We start from the raw sequence: 21,680 nt of genomic DNA, 5'->3' as shown, positions 1-21,680 counted from the left end.
ACTGTATTTCTTCAACACAAGAAAATTCTCATCCATTATCTCAACGAATACTACTTCTCCTACCATTCAATCTTTTTATAAAATTCCTTCCTCTTTTTATAAAATTCCTATGCTGGTGGCTCTCGATCTTTCAAGTCTCCTGACTGCTTGTTCATTATTTCTATGCTGTCTTGTGGGCAAATTCCTCAGAACATCACCATTCGCTCACTCTTTTCCTAGGTCCAGCCTAAAGATTGCCCTATTTCCTCCTTCCATTCCTCCACAAATTTATTTCACCTAATCCAAAACAATGCTGACAAGACACACCACCACCAGTAAAAAAGAAAAAGCACTATCAATTAAATATTGACATGCCATGGATTGTGATATATACTCCATGTTTCAGAAATATTAAATGTTAAACAATGTGTGTTTTAGAAGCAATGAAGTATGTTTAGCGCTTCTAGGATTTCTGATTATTGGTTTACATATCTACCCTTGTTTTACAACTTCCTTTTTGTCATTAACGATTACAAACATACTGATCTTATTTTATTATTATTTTTTTTAGAGAGAGAGCACGACCAGTAGAGGCAGAATCTTAAGTAGGCTCCAAGCCCAAAGCATAGCCCGACAGGGGGCTCGATCGCACAATCCTGAGATCATACATGACTTGAACTGAATCAAGAGTCAAACATTTAACCAAGTGAGCCACCCAGGTGCCCCTAAACATACAGATTTTAAATTAAACTCTTCAACAAGCTGTTCTTTCTTTAATCTGACATGAATTAATTTCCTAATTATTGATTTTATTGGCTATCTTTCATAGATTTTTGCATTCACCAAGCATTTTAGAATTTTGGTTTTCAAGTTTATCTTCAGTAAAATTTTTCTCTCTGTATCCCAAGTCTGGAATTGTTGCAAGTGCCTCCACAAATCTCTCTGGCCCCAGCACAGATCCAGATCTTATATTGGATTTAAAGGAAATATTAGGGATATCACAAATCCAGACTCTGAGCTAACAGTTCAGTGTTTCAGACTGGTTCAAATGCTGGTCAGATTGTGTTCCTGTCCTCCTATTCCCTGTAACTTCTTCACATTTCTCTAAGTGTACAGCCTCATTTAAGCCATACCTTGGAGTAACAGAGACCTACACTGTTTTAAACTCCCCTCTAACAAAAAGGAGCTGTACTCCAGCTCTTGGTTTTGGTTTTGTTTGTTTGTTTGTTTGTTTGTGGGAGAGCACACACATGCAAGGAGGGAAGAAGGGCAGAGAAGAAGAGGGAGAAAATCTTAAGCAACCTTGATGCAGGGCTTGATCCCACGACCCTGGAATCATGACCTGCGCTGCAATCAAGAGTTGGATGCTTAACCAACTGAGCCACCCAGACACCGGCCAGCTGTTGGTTTTAAGCAGTGAATCTGATTCTTGGCTCTTCCTTCCTCATGTGGGGTTACTTTTATCGATATGAATAGATAATTAAATAGGATATAATTCCTGACTTAAATACTTAAATAGCAGGTATGTTCATCCTGTTAAAAAAAAAAAAAAAAAAGGAACTAAAAATTAAGCAGGATTAAAAAACTGTACAGGCAATAGAATTATAATATTAAAAAAACATACATGACACCATGTTTTATCTTGAGAAGAGATTACAGACTTCCACATTCTACGTTAAAATTTTCAAAAAGAGGGGCGCATGGGTGGCTCAATCAGTTAAGCATCCAACTCTGGATTTCGGCTTAGGTCATGATCTCACACTTCATGAGATCAAGCCCACCATCAGACTCTGCACTGACAGCTCAGAGCTTGCTTGGAATTCTCTCTCTGCCCCTCCACTTCTTGCACGTGTGAGCACTCTCTCAAAATAAAGTAACATTTAAAAAAATTTCCAAAAAGAAAAAACTATTTCCATGTTTTTATTTTCCATACCAATCATGTACTACACTTTTATAAGCAGATCAAGCAACTTCAAGAAGTACAGAAAATACACACAACTGAATGAATAAAAAGTACTGGGGAAATCAGAGTATGAATGATTTTCCCAAGCTTTAAAATAAAAATTTTAGAAATTTCCAAAATTTAGTGAAAGACCATGACATGCATATACAGTATATAGATCACAAACGAAGAGTTCGTATTAAAAACAAAGCAGAGTATACTGAATAATATCTAACTAAAAGATCCTCAGATTGTGTTTAATGAAACACTTTAAGGTCTACATAAAACAGTAGCTAGGTTGATCCTCTATTTGTATAAGAGGGCTAAAAGATTTACCAATTACCTTAAGTCATCATGGATCACAGTCATTCACATTTTTTTTCCATTCTTTAGCTCTACAAAGACTGCATTTCCCACCATACATCCTGCTTTTCAAGCAACAGTTTTGGCCTTTTAGCAGCATTTGTCCATTCCTATAATCAGCCAATTCTGACATGTGATTAATTAGATAAAACCAAAAATTATTACTTTCACTTTGTTATAATCACCAATAAAAATGTTTCAGAAGATATTTCCCCCTACACTTACCATGAAAAAAATACCATAAGGCTAGTACCTTCCTCCAAAAAATGAAAGAAAAAAAACACATATTGATGTAAATTAAATAGCAGAACATCAAATCAGTGTAGTATAGCAAAAAACAAAACAAAACAAAAAAACAGAAAACCCACAAAGGTTAGCTGTAAAAGCCTTGGGCCAGTTTCCTTCTCTACCCAAATGTTAGAAAAGTAACAAGATTATTGCAAGAAAGAATTACATTATATATCTAAAAACACCTAAATAGTAGTTGACACATTTTTCTCTTTTACCCTTGCCCTCCAACACTTAACTATGAAAAGTTTTAAAAATCCAACTTTTTGTAATGCTTCCATTTTCTCCCTATAATTTTAAAAAGCACATCTACCAATTAGTCCACAACTATGCAGTTATCCAAGGGTAATAGGAAATTCCAAACATGAGGCTTTTTGCTCTAAAGAAGTAATGAGAGGTGCCTGGGTGGCTCACTTGGTTAAGCATCTGACTCTTGATTTGGGCTCAAATCATGACCTCAGGGTTTGTGGGATTGAGCCCCACACTAGGCTCTGTGCTGCTGACGGGAGCCTGCTTGGGATTCTCTCTCTTCCTCTCTTTCTCTGCCCCCTCCCCGCAACTCGCATGCACACGCTCTCTAAAAATAAATTAAAAACCTTAAAAAAAAAAAAGAAAGAAGACAGACTTCAAGCTGTATTACAAAGCTGTAATCATCAAGACAGTATGGTACTGGCACAAAAACAGACACTCAGATCAATGGAACAGAACAGAGAACCCAGAAATGGACTCACAAACATATGGCCAACTAATCTTTGACAAAGCAGGAAAGAACGTCCAACGGAATAAAGACAGTCTCTTTAGCAAGTGGTGCTGGGAAAACTGGACAACGACACGCAGAAGAATGAACCTGGACCACTTTCTTACACCATACACAAAAATAAGCTCAAAATGGATGAAAGACCTAAATGTAAGACAGGAAGCCATCAAAATCCTCGAGGAGAAAGCAGGCAAAAAACCTCTCTGACCTTGGCCACAGCAACTTCTTACTCAACACATCTCCGGAGGCGAGGGAAACAAAAGCAAAAATGTACTGGGGCTCATCAAAATAAAAAGCTTCTGCATAGCAAAAGAAACAATCAGAACTGGAAAGCAACCGACAGAATGGGAGAAGATGTTTGCAGACGTGTCAGATGGAGACTTGGTGTCCAGGATCTATGGAGAGCTTGTCAAACTCAACACCCAGGGGACAAATGATCCAGTGAAGAAATGGGCAAGGGACGTGAATGGACACTTCTCCAAAGAAGACATCCAGATGGCCAACCGACACATAAAAAAAATGCTCAACATCACTCGTCATCCGGGAAATGCAGATCAAAACCACAACGGGATACCGCCTCACACCTGTCAGAATGGCTAACACTGACAACTCAGGCAACAGCAGATGCTGGCAAGGATGCAGAGAAAAAGGATCTCTTTTGCACTGCTGGTGGGAATGCAAACTGTTGCAGGCACTCTGGAAAACAATATGGAGGTTCCTCAAAGGATTAAAAACAGAACTACCCTACGACCCAGCAATTGCACTACTAGGTATTTACCCAAGGGATGCAGGTGTGCTGTTTCAAAGGGGCACATGCACCCCAATGTTTACAGCAGCGCTATCAACAAACAGCCAAAGTATGGAAAGAGCCCAGGTGTCCACTGATGGATGAAAAGATAAAGAAGATATGGCATATATATATATATATATATATATATATATATATATATATATATATATACACACACACACACACACACACACACACACAATGGAGTTTTACTCGGTGGTCAAAAAAAAGTGGTCTTGCCATCTACAACTACGTGGATGGAACTAGAGGGTATTATGCTAGGTAAAACTGGTTGGTCAGAGGAGGACAGATGTCATGTGACTTCACTCATATGAGGATTTTAAGAGGCAGAGAAGATGAATATAAGAGAAGGGAGGCAGGAATGATATGTGAACAGGTAGGGGGACAAAAACATGGGAGACTCTTAAATGTGAAGAACAGGCAGAGGGTTACTGGAGGGGTTGTGGGAGGGGTGATGCGCTGAATGGGTGGGGGGCACTGGGGAGTTTACTCCTGAAATCACTGTTGCACTGTATGCTAACTTGGATGTAAATTTAAAAATAAAAAAGAAAGAAAAAGAAAGAAGCAATGATTTCCATAAACCTTTCTTCCTACCTCAAACACCTGACTGAATTTTAAATGTGCCCAGTCTTGAAGGATCAATTTGTATTTACATAACAAAATCTGGTAGAGAACTAAAATTTGAGAGCCTGAGTAAAGGCAGTCTTGGTGTGAACTCTGGGGACATTTTCTGACCAGAAAAAATGTTGGAAAAAGACATAAATCCATACTTTGTCTCTCCCCACTGATTTTCAAATACACAGCAATGGTAGACAAAATAAAACTTCAAAAAACAGAACTTCTCTAAAACAGCATGCATTTCTCAACGGGAAAAAAACAGAAATATAATAAGTGAGTGGGGTTGCAACTTGGGGCATGATGAGCTGCTCTACTTTCAGTCTGGTTTCTAAGGGATAAGAGGCACTAAACATACCCATCATGAGAAGGGGCCCAGAGTCAGATGCACTGCCTTAAACAGGCAGGAGCTGGTCATTTTTGTTAAAGGGAAACTTAAGAAAAACAAAAAGTCAAAGAAATTCCAGAGCCCCAGTAAAAAATCTGTGTCTTCTCATTTATTGTAAAATTGTTACATACTTAACAAAAACAAAAATTCAAACCAGTGATGTAAAAGTATTTGAAGCATTTCATCCGGGCATACTATGCTCTAACACAGATTTAAAAAACCTTATTCTTATTTTCAACTAAAACACATCCTAAAATAATTTATCTTGCTTCTTGCCAATTAAAACTCCAACACACCAAGGGATAGTTTTCCTATCACCAAATCTCCCCCAAATTAAAATTTCCTGGGTTTCATTGCTAAATATGCTGTTGTATACTATGCAGCATTTATTCTCATTTTACTTTCTCAAAAATTTTCCCCATTCCTAAAACTGGAACAAAATTCACTTTTAATGGCCTTCTTTTATTTTACCCTTCCTTGCCACCATTCAATAAACTAAATTACCACTTTAAAAAGTCCACTTCATATTTAATTCCTACAGTGTTGTTATTCTGATAGTATTTTAGAAGTAATGTATTTGAAGTATTTGGTGCTTTGTAACACTGATTTATGACCAACATAAATCCACAAAAATCACAAATAAATTCCCTAGGGATGTTTTTCTAACATGTACAGATCTCTACAACCTTAACTTTATTCAAGCTTTAAAAACTGGTTTCGAAAAACTACCAGCTAAATCTTCAGAAGTCTGTTATTCTCAAACTTTTTGGTCTCAGAACTCCTTCTAAACTCTTAAATATTACTGAAGTCTCCAAAACTTTGTTTGTGTAGGTTATATGTTTTGATATTTACCATATTAAAATTTATGACAAACTGTAATTGTTTTGTTTAAAAATAGTAAATTATTATGTCAACATAAATTAACATTTTATGAAAAATGATTTTCCAAAAATATAAACAAAAAGTTTAATGAGACACCATGTTTTACATTTTTGTGAATATCTAGGTTAAAAGAAAACAACTAGAGTCTCATACTTGTTTCTACATTCTATCTGTTTGCAACATGTGGTTTGGGCTGAAGCATAGAGTATCTAGTCTTACCAAGATATGTGGCTAGAAAAGGAAGAAATAATTTGTCTTTCAATCAATTGTGGGTATTCTCTGATACTGTATCAAACTTGACAAGTGGCAGTTTCTTTTAAGTCAGTGGCAGTGTAAAATCTGAAACCATATTGATAAACTTTCCATACACTTGTCACAGGTGTATCTCAAACTCTGAATGGATCTTTTTACTGCTGCATGATTTTGTAACATGAACTGGTTATCTGACAACTACTGGTTCACTGAGTTATCACACAGATCTTCCAAATGTTGGCACATTTTGTTATAATACAGTATCAAATCCTATTTATTAAGATCATATCCATCTCATCAAAAAAGTAATTAACAAGCAATCAAGTTCATAGAAATAAACTTGAGTTTTCCAAAATTCTGATTTTCACTGGAAAACCCAAATTTTATCATTGGTAGCAAATACTGTTAGGCTTTTTTTAAGTGATAGGCTCACTTAAATCTTTTTTTTTTTTTTTTGAGAAAATATTTGCACTTAAATACATGAGTCTCTCAATAACCATAGTTTGTCAGTTGTTCTTTCAAGTAAAAACACTCTTTCACAAAAATAGCATTTAGTTCACCTTGCAACTCACACAACTGCACAATTGGAAAAGAAATTTTTTAAAAGATAATCATCTTGTTTATGGTATGACGTAGAAATTGCTTCATTAAAGCATACTTCCCATTTTGTCACAAAGATTACAAAGACATAGCAGGAACTGCAAATTAAATACGAGACAGCACTTCACATCCACTAGGATGGCTATAATCAAAAAGAGGGGTGCCTGGGTGGCTCAGTCAGTTAAGCATCCGACTTTGGCTCAGGTCATGATCTCACCACTGGTGAGTCCAAGCCCCACATCCAGCTCTGTGCTGACAGCTCAGAGCCTGGAACCCACTTTGGATTCTGTGTCTCCCTCTCTCTTTGTCCCTCCTCCACTCACACTCTGTCACTGTCTCTCTCTCAAAAATAAATAAACATTAAAAAAATAATTAAAAAATTTAAAAAGATAGTAACGGGTGTTGGTAAGAACGTAAAATGGTGAAATGGTGCAGCCGCTTTGGAAAAAGTTTGGTAAGCAGCTCTTCAAAATGTGAAACATAGTTACCAAACAATCCAGCAATTCCACTCCTTAGTATATAACCCAAATAAATAAAAACATGTCCACATAAAAACTGTCCTCAAATGTTCACAGCAGCATTATTCACAATAGCCAAAAGGTAGAAACACAGTCTGTCAACAGGTAAATGAGTAAAATGAGGTATATCTATACCATGGAGTATAATTCAGCCACAAAAAGGAATGAAATACTGGCCCAGGCTACAATACAGATGAAACTTGAAATTATTATATTAGATTAAAGAAGTCAGACACAAAGAAGCCACAAAATGCATGATTCCACTTATCTGAAATAATCAGCAAATCCAGAACAGGCAAATCCAAAGAGACAGAAAGTAGATTAACAGTTGCCAGGGGTTAAGGGGAGGGAGGGAATGAGGAGTGACTGCTGATGGGCATGGGTTTTTTGTGGTTTTTTTTTTGCGGGGTGATGAAAATGCTCTAAAATTAGATGGTGATGATGACTGTACAAGTGTGATTACATTTAAAAAAAAAAAAAAAAACAACACTGGGGCGCCTGGGTGGCTCAGTCAGTTGAGCGTCCGACTTCAGCTCACTCAGGTCATGATCTCACGGTTCGTGAGTTCGAGCCCTGCGTCGGGCTCTGGGCTGATGGCTCAGAGTCTGGAGCCTGCTTCCAATTCTGTGTCTCCCTCTCTCTCTGCCCCTCCCCCATTCATGCTCTGTCTCTCTCTGTCTCAAAAATAAATAAACATTAAAAAAAAAAATTAAAAACAAAAAAACAAAAAACAACAACAATGAATTATATACTTTAAAGAGTGAATTGTGAACTTTACAGTATGTGACTTGTACTTCAGTAAAGCTATTTTTTTAAAAAAGACATGCAGCACTCGAGTCAAGATTTAGTAAAAACAACTATTTTGACTGGTTCATCAAGGTCATTCTTCAGTGAAAATAGCATTTTTCTTTAACTGCAAGCACATGGTCATGAAGAATACAACAAGCCTGGAAGTGGTACTACTTTCATTTTTGCCAGGACAGAAGCCATTTTAGCCACCATCAGGGAAATGTCAACATGATGAAAAAGGCAAATAACGTCAGTATTATGAAAAGTGGTGTCCTTGACATCAAGGACCTCTGAGAGGGTTTCTGGGATCCCCCAGGGATCCACAGACCATGCTTTTATAATGGCTGCTCTAAACCACTGCTTCAGGAGGCTCAAATGCAATTAAAGTCTTGCCAAGTACAGATCTGAGGCTTCAGAACAATTCTAATTTTCTAAGCATATATGACAAATTTCTTCAAAGAAAAAAAGTAATATCTATGGTGATGGGAATTACTTCAAAAAATTAAATTCAAGTGTCCTAATGTAAGAGTTTGGAATCTTTGACTCACTCAGGTTATAACAGTAGTACAATCAACACAATAACCCAAATACAAAATAGAAGAGTAAAACTAAGGATTTAGTGCACATCAAAACACTCAATAAAACGTTATCTAAAGAACATTAAAGTAATAATGATACCATCTCTTTTACAACTGTTTAATTTCTACACAACATTCGAAAAACAGACTTCTGAGATTTCTACCCATACTATCAATAACCATGTATCTAGCACGGTTAAATTTAATGCTCAGCTACATACCTGTAAGAATAAACTATCACAAAATCAAAGAATTTTAGGTCTGGAAGGCACCCTAGATATAGTCACCTAGTCCAACAACCCCATTTTATATAATGAGAAAACCAAGTTTGCAAGAGAAAAAGTAACTTGGCCAAAATCACAGCTAGGTAGTAGGGGAGACAGTCTTGGCTCCCAGTGCTATGTTTTCACCATGCCAACCTAATTCCCCAACCAAAAATAATGCATAAAACATTTAACTTACATCACACCAAGCACAACCAAGACACCTTACCTGCCAAATAAAAATTCTGTAATGCCACCAATCAACACCAATCAAAGGTGAAAACAGATATAAAATTGGGGAAAAACTACAAACATACTTGGCATAATGGAGAAATGAATCCTTGACTTCAAAACTTTTCAGTGAAGAACAATCTGGAAGACACTTTGATGTCTACCTTTCATACAAACATAGGGAATCGTATCATCACCTTTAAAGATACCCAGATACTGAAAACACCTTAAACCAAAAAATATCCCTACATGTTAAGAAATCACTGATCTATGGCATGACATGACTTAAGACTCACCTGCAGGACTGTCAGCATTCTCTCCTGGGTGTAGCTGTATACCAGTAGAATCTATAGAGTTCACTGTAACTGTCTGTAGATTTGGCAACTGACCAGTGCTTAGACTAACTGGAGTTGAAGTCAAGGCTCCACCTGCTGCAACTTGACCAAGCGTGAGTGTCTGAACAGGCGTCAAAGTTATTTGCTGGGCAGCAGTATTCTGTATTTGTAAATTCTGCAAGTTCTGGACCCCTTGTACTTGAAATGTTTGCCAAGTTATCTGTCCAGAAGGGGTCACTGTCTGTGCCTGAATTAAAAAGGTTCCAGGATTCAGCTGCAACTGAAGATTTTGCAAAGCCTGTTGTGATATATTTTGACCACTGGCTTGCACACCATGGATTGTCTGTGGTGTAATACCTTGCACAATTTGGGCTTGACTGGTTGGCTGCTGAGACTCTTGAAGTTGTAGATGTTGTACAACAGGCTGAGCTGTAGAAACCTGAATATTCTGAGCCTGTGTCTCTTCAGAAACAGGCGACTGGATATAATTTCCCTGAAGGTCTGAAGAATGGACTTGCCCACTAGAAGTAGTCAAGCTATTTGTGTTTTGTTGTAATATACCTGTACTATCTATAGTAACAGGCAACTGTGATGAAGAAGATGTTGGCACAAATAAATCTGTATCAGTATTAGTTTCATTAATATCAGGAGAAACCCGCTCACCAGTCCTTTCTGAATTGTCTGAACTATCCATAGCTTGTCCTGTGTTTATCAAATGTCCATCGGCATTAATGCCTGCAGTCATTGTCTGAGAACTGCCCGAGAGTCCCAAAGAATCTAGATCGACACTATTGATTGGTACAAAGGTAATATTTCCTGGCAGACCAAGAGGCACATTCGCAACTACTTGGGTTTGGCCAGGAAAAGATGAACCACCAATTGCAACTCCCTGAACCTGGACTTGACCAGTCTGTGGTATGAGATTCTGGATATTAGCAGGAGGTGTTCCAGAGGCAAGCAAGGTTTGATTAGAGCCAGGAATGATCTGAATTTGACCACTTTCTTGATTTATACCCCCATTATCTGAAGAGCCTGTGAAACCAATCTGAACTTGCTGACCATCTGTTGACTGAATCTGTGGTATTACTTGATATTGAACATTGGACACTGTACCATTTGATGAATCTGATCCTGGTGCAACTGAAAATATTTGCTGATTCTGCAAATTCTGAAGGGGAAGGACATACTGCCCACTCGAAGTAGCAGCACTTGGAATCTGTACTAGATTACCAGCTTCATCTTTTATAGTTGTAGGTGTGGCTGACAAAACCTCCCATCGGTTTGGTGCTCCTCCTAACTGTGCAGAAGCCAAATCGCCTGTCTGGATAAAGAAAACAAAAAATGTTATGCGATATATGTCTGTGAAATATTTGAATCAATCCTCAAAAAAATCTTAAAAACTGACATAAATCCTACTACCTGAAATTAAAAGTTCTCTTAGTAACACAGTAGACTTCAAATACTGAGACAGTACTATATAAACCATAATATTTACTATTATTTCCAATTTTGTTAATTATTACAAAGATAACCCATGCTATTTGAGCAGGAAAAAAATTCAGAGTATTCTTTGTTTTATGACCACAAACTGGTCTTCTATTCCCTCACCTATGATCTCTAATCTATACAGTTAAATAAATAAAAATACAGGTGGCTAGAAAAGATTATGAACCGCTCAAACCAAACATTATCACAAACACTGAGGAGTTCAAAAAATATATATACTAAAATATGTATCACTAAATCAGGTACATTATATTTGTGTACAAAAAGGAAACATAACCAGTACAGTGTTATCAAATCATCTAAATAAGAAAAATTAAGATTTGTGTATTACTGCTATAAACCTTAAGTCAAACTATTAAAGCTCCCCTTTTATGGCACATATTAATGTCCTCCAGAGTAAACTCTTGGCTAGGACTATCCCATTAGCAAGCCATCATATTCTTTACTTTTCCCATGAACTACAAAAAAAATATGAGACCTTAAAATTTTTTAATGAGGAAAGATTATTGCCCTGTGACCACATGGCAAAGTCACTCCACCTGAAAGGTTTTTCCAGAATCTAAAAGCTGGAGGATACAGACATGATTTTATCTACCACTCTATTTATGTTTGCAGGAAAATGACAGACATATACATTGTGTATTCTGTTACGTAACAGAATTTAGTTATCATCCTCATATTTTACAGATTGAGCAACACAGGAAAGCAGAAAGCAATAAAATCTTACACATCAACATCAAAGGGCAAAACTTTTTAAGAAAATAAAGGTAATGTCTCACATTGGAGCCGTTCTTTTAATGCCAAGTACTATGATAGTGATTTATGAGATTATTATCTACTCCTTACAACAATTTTGTAAGGTAGGTGTTATCACTATTCTCATTTCACAAATGAAAAACTGAGAAAAATCACACAGCTATCAAATGGCCAAGATAGGATTTAAAACTAGGCCAAGTCTAACTCCAGAACCTAGACCTTTAATTCATACCAAACTTGTCTCCCACTAAGATCAAGGGTAAAGACACAGAGAATAAGACTTTATATGAATTACCCTTAAAATAGTCATTCCTATGCCACTTCCTTCTCCATCTATATATGAATTCCTATGACTATGCTTATCACCAGACAATGAAAACATAAGCAAATCTAGTCCAGCATTCTCAACCTAGGACCCATGCTTGGGCTTCAAGGGATCTCTGAATCCTCTAAAATAACACAGCAACTTTTTGAGAAAGTACAACTGGGGAGCAGAAGGATAATCTAGGGTTACACTGTATTCTCAAAGGAGGTCTATGACCATAAAAAACGGTTAAGGCATATACTGTTCTCTCAGTATAAACCAGTCCACAAAACTTAATGCAAATATTGTAGAACCACATTTTAAAAGTTTCTTAAAGAAACTCACTACCTAATTCTCATGCAGACGCGTAGTTGAAAAGCATGTATTTCAATGGATGAACCACAGTTTAATAACTCAATTCAAGACATTTGAGCATATGTGCCAAGTTGAAATAAGCATGAGTAAGCACATGAAACACACACTCTCTATTTTAAATGGTTCACAGTTTATCCAAGCAGACACAGAAATACATGCTACTACTATGTGAATATAGGTGTGCACTAGCCATAGAAGGGGAACATAGAAGATTGGGGGGGGGGGGGGAAGGTATCACACGAGATATTTAAAGTACTCTTAGAATAAATTTATGATTTCACTGTAGGCATCTAGGAAAAAGAGATGGGGCATTAATAAAGGCATAAAAAAATATTCACAAACAAAAGGAAATTCTAAAGAATGGACAGTTTGTGGAGTTCAAGAGAATCCAGAAAAGGCTCATATTCATAGAGAAAAGTAATGGGGAACAAGACATTTTTATCAAGGCCTGTAGTTAATGGCTTTGTAGATCCTGCTAAGGAGTTTGGACTTTATCCTGCAGATAATAAATGAAAGCTATAAAAGGTTTTTAAGCAAGTGATGCAATCAGGATCTGTGTTTTATAAAGATAAACTAAGGCCCAGTGAAGGAGACTGAAAGAAAGGCGGAAGAGACTAAAGACAGATAAACTGTGGGACCCAGTACAAATGTGTAAGCTTCAACTAAAATAATCATCTTTTAAATACAAACATTTAAACTTATCAAACTTAAATTACTAAAATGAAGACCAGTCATTAAAGTTGCATGTCATTCTTCAACTTCTATCTGGTATAGGCATTATAAGCTTAAGTCATCGTTCTCAATATCTGAGTAATAATTCATGTTTCATTTCAGTCTCTTGGCATCTTAAATAATCTAAAGACATTTACATCTAGACTTTATACTGAAATCTACCATAAAATATGTCTAATATCCAATCTTTATCTTCCTAAGGTTGTTGTTCACCTCTGAATTTTGACCAGCATTAAATTTACAATTATTCAACTTATATCAAAGAATACAGTATCTCAGGTACAGATTGTTTTATCATACTGGCATTTTATCTTTTTCATTCTTTAAAAAAAGTCAAATTTATGGCATCTGAAGTTTTTTGTTTTGTTTTTTTTTTTTTTTTACAAAATAGTAGTAAAGGCAAATAATCAACCATCAGTGAACAGCTTTTTAGTCAAGAAATTCCTTGAAAATAAATATAACTACTCAAATGACAAATCTGAGTAAGTACTATCCAAGGATCCAGAAGTTAAATAAAATAAATTGTGGTACCACTTTTCCCAAAAATGCAGGTCATTAATTGAAGGGAAATCCCCAAACGTTAAGTAACACAGCATGATGCATCTGAACTTTTTGAATAAACCTAAGGAGAAATGCATACATAAGAAATATTTATGAAGCACAAACCCAGAGGGAAGAAAAACAGCAACAAATAATTTAACCAAAAGACAGGCAAAAGGGATCTTTTAAACGAAATAAATTTAGTTTTAAAAAATTTACCAATATTAATTTTTTTAATAGAATTGGAGGAAAAACACTGATTCAGAAAACTATTAGACTTTCATGGTTTAAGCTATAATTATGTTTGGGGGAGGTAAGTATATTACATTATAAAGAAAAGAACTGACTTCTAGCTAAAACTGTGGAATTGTGTGTGATTTAAAGCAGGACTCAATTTTCTTATGTTAAAAATGGGGGTGGGGGGGCACCTGGGTGGCTCAGTCGGTTAAGCATTCAGTTAAGCATTCGACTTCAGCTCAGGCCATGATCTTGCAGTTGTTGAGTTCGAGCCCTGCGTTGGGCTCTGTGTTGACAGCCTGGAGCCTGCTTCAGATTTTGTCTCCCTCTCTCTCTGCCCCTCCCCCACTGGTGCTGTCTCTCTCTCTCTCTCTCTCTCTCTCTCCCTCTCTCTCTCTCTCAAAAATAAATAAACATTAAAAAAAATTTTTTTATGGGAAAACTGGGACACCTGAATGGCTCAGTTGGTTAAGCAACTCACTCTTGATTTTGACTCCGGTCAGGATCTCACCGATCTGGAGTTCAAACCCTACTTCAGGCTCTGCACTGACAGGGCACAGAGCCTGCTTGGGATTCTCCCTCTCTCTTTGCCCCTCCCCCTCCCCCTCCCCTGTTTGAGCCAGAGAGCCCACACGCCCGCTCTCTCAAAATAAGTTTTAAAAACTTAAAAAAAAAAAAAGGGAAAATTATTACCTCACAGGATCTTAAGAATCAAAATAAAGCGTTATGCTTTATAAACTATAAAGCACTATGCTATAAACCACTATGCTATAAAGCACTATCCTAAAATCCTATCATTATGATTACTCAGATTATGAGGACACAGCATGATTTGAATGCCTAGTACAATCCCTGGCATAAAGATCAGTAAATATTTATTGAATGAATAGTTAAAAGTATTTACTTTAAAATCGCTGCAAAGAAAATGACAGAAAGGAATGGATCAATAAAACTGACCTTGAGATATTAAAGTCTTCTATGAAAAACTCCCAATTTTAAACCAATTTCTTTCCATAATTCAACAGTAAGTCCCCCCAAACTTTCAAAACTATAGAGCCTTGACTAAGCCCATTCATTTGTAAGAGAAATTTCATTAGCAGCACCCCACTCAAAGAGATGACGATTCATAAAATCAAGAGACCAAAGTAAAAACATGTGATGTTAAGCTATTGGAAACACTAATGTTAGGCTTATTGGAAACACTACAGAAACAAAAGAAGAGAGACCTAAAAACACATAACCCAGGCAAGAACTAGCATTTGGTTTAGGTTCAAGATAACTCTCAGGAAAAATCCACCAGTGTTTGTCTCAGTAACTCTTCATATTCTTATCAGACAACTAACAAACACCAAGCTGACATGGAAGTTGGCATCATCGTAAAAAGTTGTAACTTGAAGGTACTCTTAGGTCTCCCTCTGTACATAAACACATAATCACACCGTAAAAAGGACCAAAACCAAGAGTAGCCCTAGGACGTTGCTATAGCAATTCATTACAAGGGCTTTCTCCAGTGCAACCAGGCATAAAAATGGAGGGGGGAGGAGCGGTTGAATGGGAAAAAAAAAAAAAGAGGCTATCTTCTCAGATAATACCTGTGGAAGGGGGGAAAAATGCATAGCACTTATTGCATAGCATTTGGAAAGGATTATTAACTTCTCAGTTCCCACAAATGGCTTTGTGAAAGCCAGAACCCGGCAAGGACAAAGTGTTACTGGAAACAAAAATAAGTGTGAAGCTAAGGTGGAAAGAAACTAAGAACGACTCAAGTTTCTTAAAATCTTCAAGGAACACTAAAGAACTCAAACCAACTTCAAATAAAAACAATTACCCAATTAACTGATCACAACTTGAAGTACAAATGAAATAAGCAAATAAATAATCCAGAAACTCACATGAATACAGATTGGACAAATTAATGTGACATAAAGGTCTACTTCTTATATTTCTTGATTTATTTTTAAACAGCTTTTAATAATAAAATACAAAAAGGGCTTTGACATCAAACCAACTTTGGGAGTCCATGCTGTGGAACATTACAGTTGAGAATGCTTTATGATTAGACCTATTCAACACTGGTTTGAAGGTAACCAAACACTCTTGGCCAGGATCCAGAAAAAACCCCTATCATATTATAACAAATTCTAAATTCAAAATACTTAAAACAAATCTCCAGTGTAGCTCACTGGCTTTTCAATGCCCTTTTAATCTTAAAATACCAAACTCAACTAGCATAAAGTTGAATTTTATGTGTACACTTCCACTTGATTTCATACACAATACTATATGCAATGTGTTACCCTGGATTAGACCCTGGAACAGACAATGGGCATTAGTGGGGAAAAAAGTAAAATGAGAATGAAGTCTGTAATTTAGTTAATAATACTGTATTATTGTTACTTTCCTAGTTTTGACAAACGCACTATGGTTATATTAACATTAGGGGAGGCTGGGTGAAGGGTATAATGTAACTCTCAGTTCTATCTTTGCAACTTTTCTATAAATATAAAATTATTGCAAAATAAAATTTTAAAAAAGCACAGCTACAAAAGCTCTTAACAGGCCTCTCATGATTCCCAGTAATTTGAGTGATTACAGTTAGATTACCTAAGCACATTTTTAAGTAGAAAAAAATGCCCATAAAAATTGCTTAAATTTTTTCATTTTCTGAGATGTACATGTCTGAAATTCATTTTTAAAATGGAAAACTAATTTTCACACTTGCTAAGGCAAACATACTCAAGCCAGTCTTGCTAATTCTACTCAGTGAAAAAAATTTATGCATGCATACCAAACATACAAAGAAAAAAGTGCTCCTACTGATTCTAGTTCACGTTCATCTGGCGGGAAATGTGATGTCAGTAGAGATTTGGTAACTGAGAGGAGGAGTCAAAGAGGCAAGGAAACAAGCTCCCTACAAGTATATGGCCACAGGAGGATGAGACTAGAGACAGTGTTCTACTCCCAGGGCTGAGATTCCCATCTACAAGTACATATACATATACATATACATATACATATTTTTCACCCATAACTTCCTCCTTCACTCCTCCCCTCCCCCTCCCCTAACAGTGAGCTATATACACTTGCTAAGTTGTGGTTACAAGTTTTTGTTCTAATTGAAAATATTTTAAAAGATAAGTAGAAGCAATCTGCTTCACAATTTTACTTGTACAGTGGTTTTTTAAGATAAACAATTTGTTTTGGCTCTATGGGCCTAGAGGAATAATTCATTAAAAAATGCTTACCAATCCGTAAGTTTAAAAGTAACAACGCCTCTCACAAATATAATTTTATGCTTTTACATTTTAATCAGCTTACAAAAGCACAAAACCTAAAATACTTTTTAAGACATTAAAACTACTCATATACCTCTACAATATAATTTGAAGCACTAAAAATACAAATACAATATTTAACAATATAGCTTAACATTAGCTTCACTTTTAGTGCCTAGACATACTAAGAATTTCCTGCAGACTATGCCAAATATCAAACTTTTCTGTCTATAGTGACTATTCAAAATATCTCTACACAAATCAATTCCCATAATCCACCTCAAAAAAAAAAAAAAACAACTGGGAGAGGTTTTAATTATTTAACAAGTGAACACATCCACATGTTTAACGCAACAGCGACGATTCAAACAGATAAAATTCACAACTGATTGTCTTAAAAATTCTGTCTAGCTAATTTGTATTAAGCACTCATGAAACACACTGACCAGCTCCACCCTCTGCCCCCAAACTAAAAACACTACAAACAGGATCCCATCACATTGTATCAGACCGGTAATCATAACAAAATGGAAATACAGCTCTGCCAATCACATTCAACTGTAAGTACAGTATACGTTAGTATGCATGTAAATACAATTCCTTACATGTACTTTTGTTTCTAACACTGGTATTCCATATTCAATTTCAAAAGCCAAAGTATCGTGTAAGTAACTTCGCGGATTTCAACCGTCGCGAATGTTTCACTTACTCCACTTACGAAAAATCACAAATTTAAGTCATCTGCAAAAACTAAAATTCATCAATTTAGAATGGCCACTAAAAAAAAAGCACTCACAAAGTATTCACTGCTGCATACAGAAAGGTAATTCAAAGACTAAACCTTCATTCCTTTTTTGGTTTCTTTTTAGCAATTTAAGATTTAAATCAGTAAGATCTAGTAAGTTGCAGCAGAAAAAGCTCCAGGTTCAAAAACACTAGAAACTAAAGACACTGCCTCTGTAGTTGATACTATCTATGGCCGATAGGCTGTGCTTGAAAATTTTGTAGTGTTCAGCGAAGGAGTTTGCAGCACTGATATGAAATGCTCAAACATCCATTTTGGAGTCCTCCACCCCCGCCCTCTCTGACTTCATTTTGTAGTGAATTTGGATCGAGGCGCCACAGTGACAATTTAGAGAAAGCCGGGGCTGGCCTCTGATCCACAGAGGCACGCGAAGGAACCCGAAAGGGTGCCCCGGCTGCGCGATCCGTCCGTATCGCGGAAGACGCGGGCGCCCGGGAGGCCTTTTGGGCAGGCGGGCGCGCCGCAGGCCCGGGATGGCGGGCCCAGGGCCTTGGCGGGGGCGGGCCGTGCGCGCGAGACTTACCGCTCCGGCGGCGGCGGGGGCCCCGGCTGCGGCAGCCGCCTCCTCCTCGTCGTCGCCCGGCGATGGCGGCCCTATCTTGCTGCAGGTAGCGGCCAGCAGGGCGAGCGGTGACGGCTGAGTGTCCTACCCCCGATGGGCGGGTTCAGAGAGGGAGACAGGGGGAGGGGGTGGCGGTTAGGGCCGGGCCGCCGCTCGCACAGGAAGTGCGCCTCGGTCCTCGCAGGCTGCGCCCGGGCGAGCGCCAGCCCGCGCTCTCCTCCTCCTCCTCGACTCCAGCTCGAGTCCTCCCGCTCGCACGCACACCAGCTCCACCGTCCGCGGGAAGGCGGGCGGCAGGCTGCGCGCCGGGCCTCCACCTTCCGCCCGGAACCCACCCCCGGGAGGGCGCACACGCTCTCACGCTCGCGCGCGCACACACACATACACACACACACACACACACACACACGCGGGCGGGCGCGCGCGCACACACACACACACACACTCACACACACACACACTCACAAAAAGGCGGCGGGAGGGGGAGCGCGGGCGGGGTCGGAGCGTTGGCGCCTCGGGCGGGCAGCTCCCGGGGCGGGGGGAGGGGAGGAGAGAGGCGCGGAGGGAGGGGAGAGGCGAGGGGAGGAGAAAGCGGCGCTAGGGGGGAGCCGGGCCGGGGCTCAGCCGCTCCTCACCTGGGCCGCCGCCGCCGCCGCCACCGCGCCGTTTCCGTGCTGCTGCTGCTGCTGCTGCAGATACTCGCCGTGGCCGCCGCCGCTGCCGCCGCCGCCGCCGCTGTCCACGTCCAAGGCAGCCATTTCCTCTTGTTTCACGGGCTTTTCGGGAGCTGCAGGCACAGCGCGGGGGGGTGGGGGTGGGGAGGAAGGCGGGTGGAGGAGAGGGAGGGGGCCCGCGGGCCGAGGCGAAATTACTCCGAAAGCCCGGACCGAGTCCCCTTCCCCTCCCCCACCCGCCCCCCCGGCGGCGGCGGCGGCGGATCCCTCCTCCTCTCCTGCTGCTGCCCCCGCCCGCCGCTGCCTGTAACCCTCCTCCTCCTCCTCTTTCCCTCCTCCTCCTCCTCCCCGCGCTGCCCCTGCCCCCTCTCCTCTCCTCTCCTCCCCTTTCCCTTCGCGCCGCTCGCTCTCACTCGCGCTCGCTCCTCTCGCACCGTCAGTCACTCACACACGCCCGCCCGCCGCCCGCGCCCGCACACGGGGGGATGCGCTCCCGGCGGACCGGGCCGCCCGCCCCAGGGCCCGGCAGGGACACGGCGTTGCTGGGGCTTAAGGGGTGGACGGTGGCTGGCCGGGAGGGGAGGGAGGCGGAAGGGAGTGCGGCTTTCTGCCTCTCACAGACACTCGGTCGCACACACGGGGCCGGGAGCCGGCGGCGGCGGCCCCGGGCTGGCTGTGGTCGGCGGCGGCGGCAGCGGCGGCGGCAGCAAGGGTTGCTCTCTCTCGGCTTTACGTACCGGTCATAGTGTGTTTAGGGCACCTCAGGCGGGGCTCCCCGCCGCCTTACACATGGTGAGGAGCGAAGGCGGCGGCGGCGGGAGAGGATGCGGGAAGCGGCGGCGGACACGGCCGGAGCGGTCCGGGGATTTTTTTTTTCCTATTTTGATTGACTGTGCGGGAAACACAAAAGGTGGAGCCTCCAGCCCAAAAGGGGGGAAGAGGGTGACAGCCCGCCCGGAAGTCCCGCCTCTCTTCTCCGCGCTCATTCGCCGCCACGCTCTTGGTCGGCAGTGCTCATTGGCCCGGATGCCCGTCAGTCGCTCGGTCAGCCGGCGCGCTTCCTGTTTGCCCCCGGGTGGAAAGAGAGAGACAATAAGCGGCCGTGGCGGCGTAGGTTCCCGAGAGCGGCTACGGCTCGACTGTTACCCCGTTGTGCCCGCCTTGCTCGCCGGCTGCCGCTGCCAGGCCCCAGACGCAGGCCTCTTTCACCTCGCAGGTGCTTGGAGCAGGCCCAGCCAAGCTGTAGAGAGCTGGGCCGGGGAGGAAATCCGTCCCCGGCGGCCCCGGTTCCACTCGACGCTTCCTCCATCCCGACAGCAGCCTCCGCCGGTTCTCCCCAGGGCCTCACGCTCTCGGAGCCGCCGCTTTGCGCTGCCAGAAGGCCGCCGCAGCTCAGCCCCGGGGCTGCCGCTACGGCCGCTGCAGCTACTGAGCAAACCAGACCCGCCCCACGAGCCCGGGGGGAGGGAGTTGGTATTGGGGGAGACACCCCCTCCGAGGCTGGAGGAGGATTTTCTCTCTCACACATTCAGCTCTTAGATTCACAGTCAGAGCCATCTCGTTCCCATCCCCCTTAGCCCCAGGTTTTCCACGCGTCTCCCACTTGTACGTACCCTGGAGGCAGGCATTGAAAACAAAAATCTCAGTTCACCTCACTAACGGGAGAACTTTTTTCATTCTGGCCAGTGGCACCAAAACAGGCATAAGACTTAAAGTGTATCTCATTTGGTACATAGCGAGTATATATATTCAACGGGGCAGAATAATTTTTTTAATCCACTCAATCATTTTGCTGGTCAAACATACATTATTCCCTGCTTTTGGATCGTCTTGGTAACAAGTCAACATCCGAAAAAACCCACCAACTATTACCAACATCTTAAAAACAGTGATTCTTAGTATTTTTTCTTGGAACATTTTAGTTATTTACTTTAAAATCTCATTTCACGTATTGGATTAGTTTAACACTACTTTGCCCTAATCACCCTTCATATCTTGCTTTTGTCCCGGAGGGAGGGTAATGCTTAGGCTTTGTGTTTGTGTGTGTGTGTGTGTGTGTTTTGCCAACTAACATTTCTGCGTATGACCTTTAGATCTAATTGCCAAGAAAGGTTAAATTCAAGAGGTGGAAACGCTGTCCACAATAACCCTTTTTATTAGAAATCTAACTCAAACAAGAATTAATGTTTCAATTATTGTATTTTGTGTGATAGTTGTGCAGTCCAAGCAATTGAACTAGATTTTGTGTGTGCTAACTAAATACAATTCTTGGCCCGTTTGTGAGACACTAAATTTGCACCTCAATTCTAAGGCACTTATACTT

At 40.4% G+C, this 21,680-nt stretch overlaps 1 protein-coding gene across 1 annotated transcript in view; it reads right to left on the bottom strand.

Annotated features, from left to right (window-relative positions):
- Positions 1-20,208, bottom strand: part of SP3 (Sp3 transcription factor) — a 59,067-nt gene extending 38,859 nt beyond the window's left edge. The window contains exons 1-4 of the mRNA XM_053907635.1: positions 20,095-20,208; positions 19,319-19,470; positions 18,645-18,767; positions 9,553-10,912 (exon numbers count right to left, since the gene is read on the bottom strand). Of these exons, the coding sequence (XP_053763610.1) occupies positions 9,553-10,912; positions 18,645-18,767; positions 19,319-19,470; positions 20,095-20,101 (1,642 nt within the window). The 5' untranslated portion in view covers positions 20,102-20,208. The remainder of the gene's footprint in view (positions 1-9,552; positions 10,913-18,644; positions 18,768-19,318; positions 19,471-20,094) is intronic.
- Positions 20,209-21,680: the final 1,472 nt, after the last annotated feature.

The sequence above is a fragment of the Panthera pardus genome, unplaced genomic scaffold, assembly GCF_024362965.1.
Source record: "Panthera pardus isolate Hobbes unplaced genomic scaffold, ASM2436296v1 HiC_scaffold_10, whole genome shotgun sequence".
In the NCBI taxonomy this organism is placed as follows: domain Eukaryota; kingdom Metazoa; phylum Chordata; class Mammalia; order Carnivora; family Felidae; genus Panthera; species Panthera pardus.
Note: the sequence above shows the minus strand (reverse complement) of the source record. Positions and strands in the feature narration are given on the sequence as shown.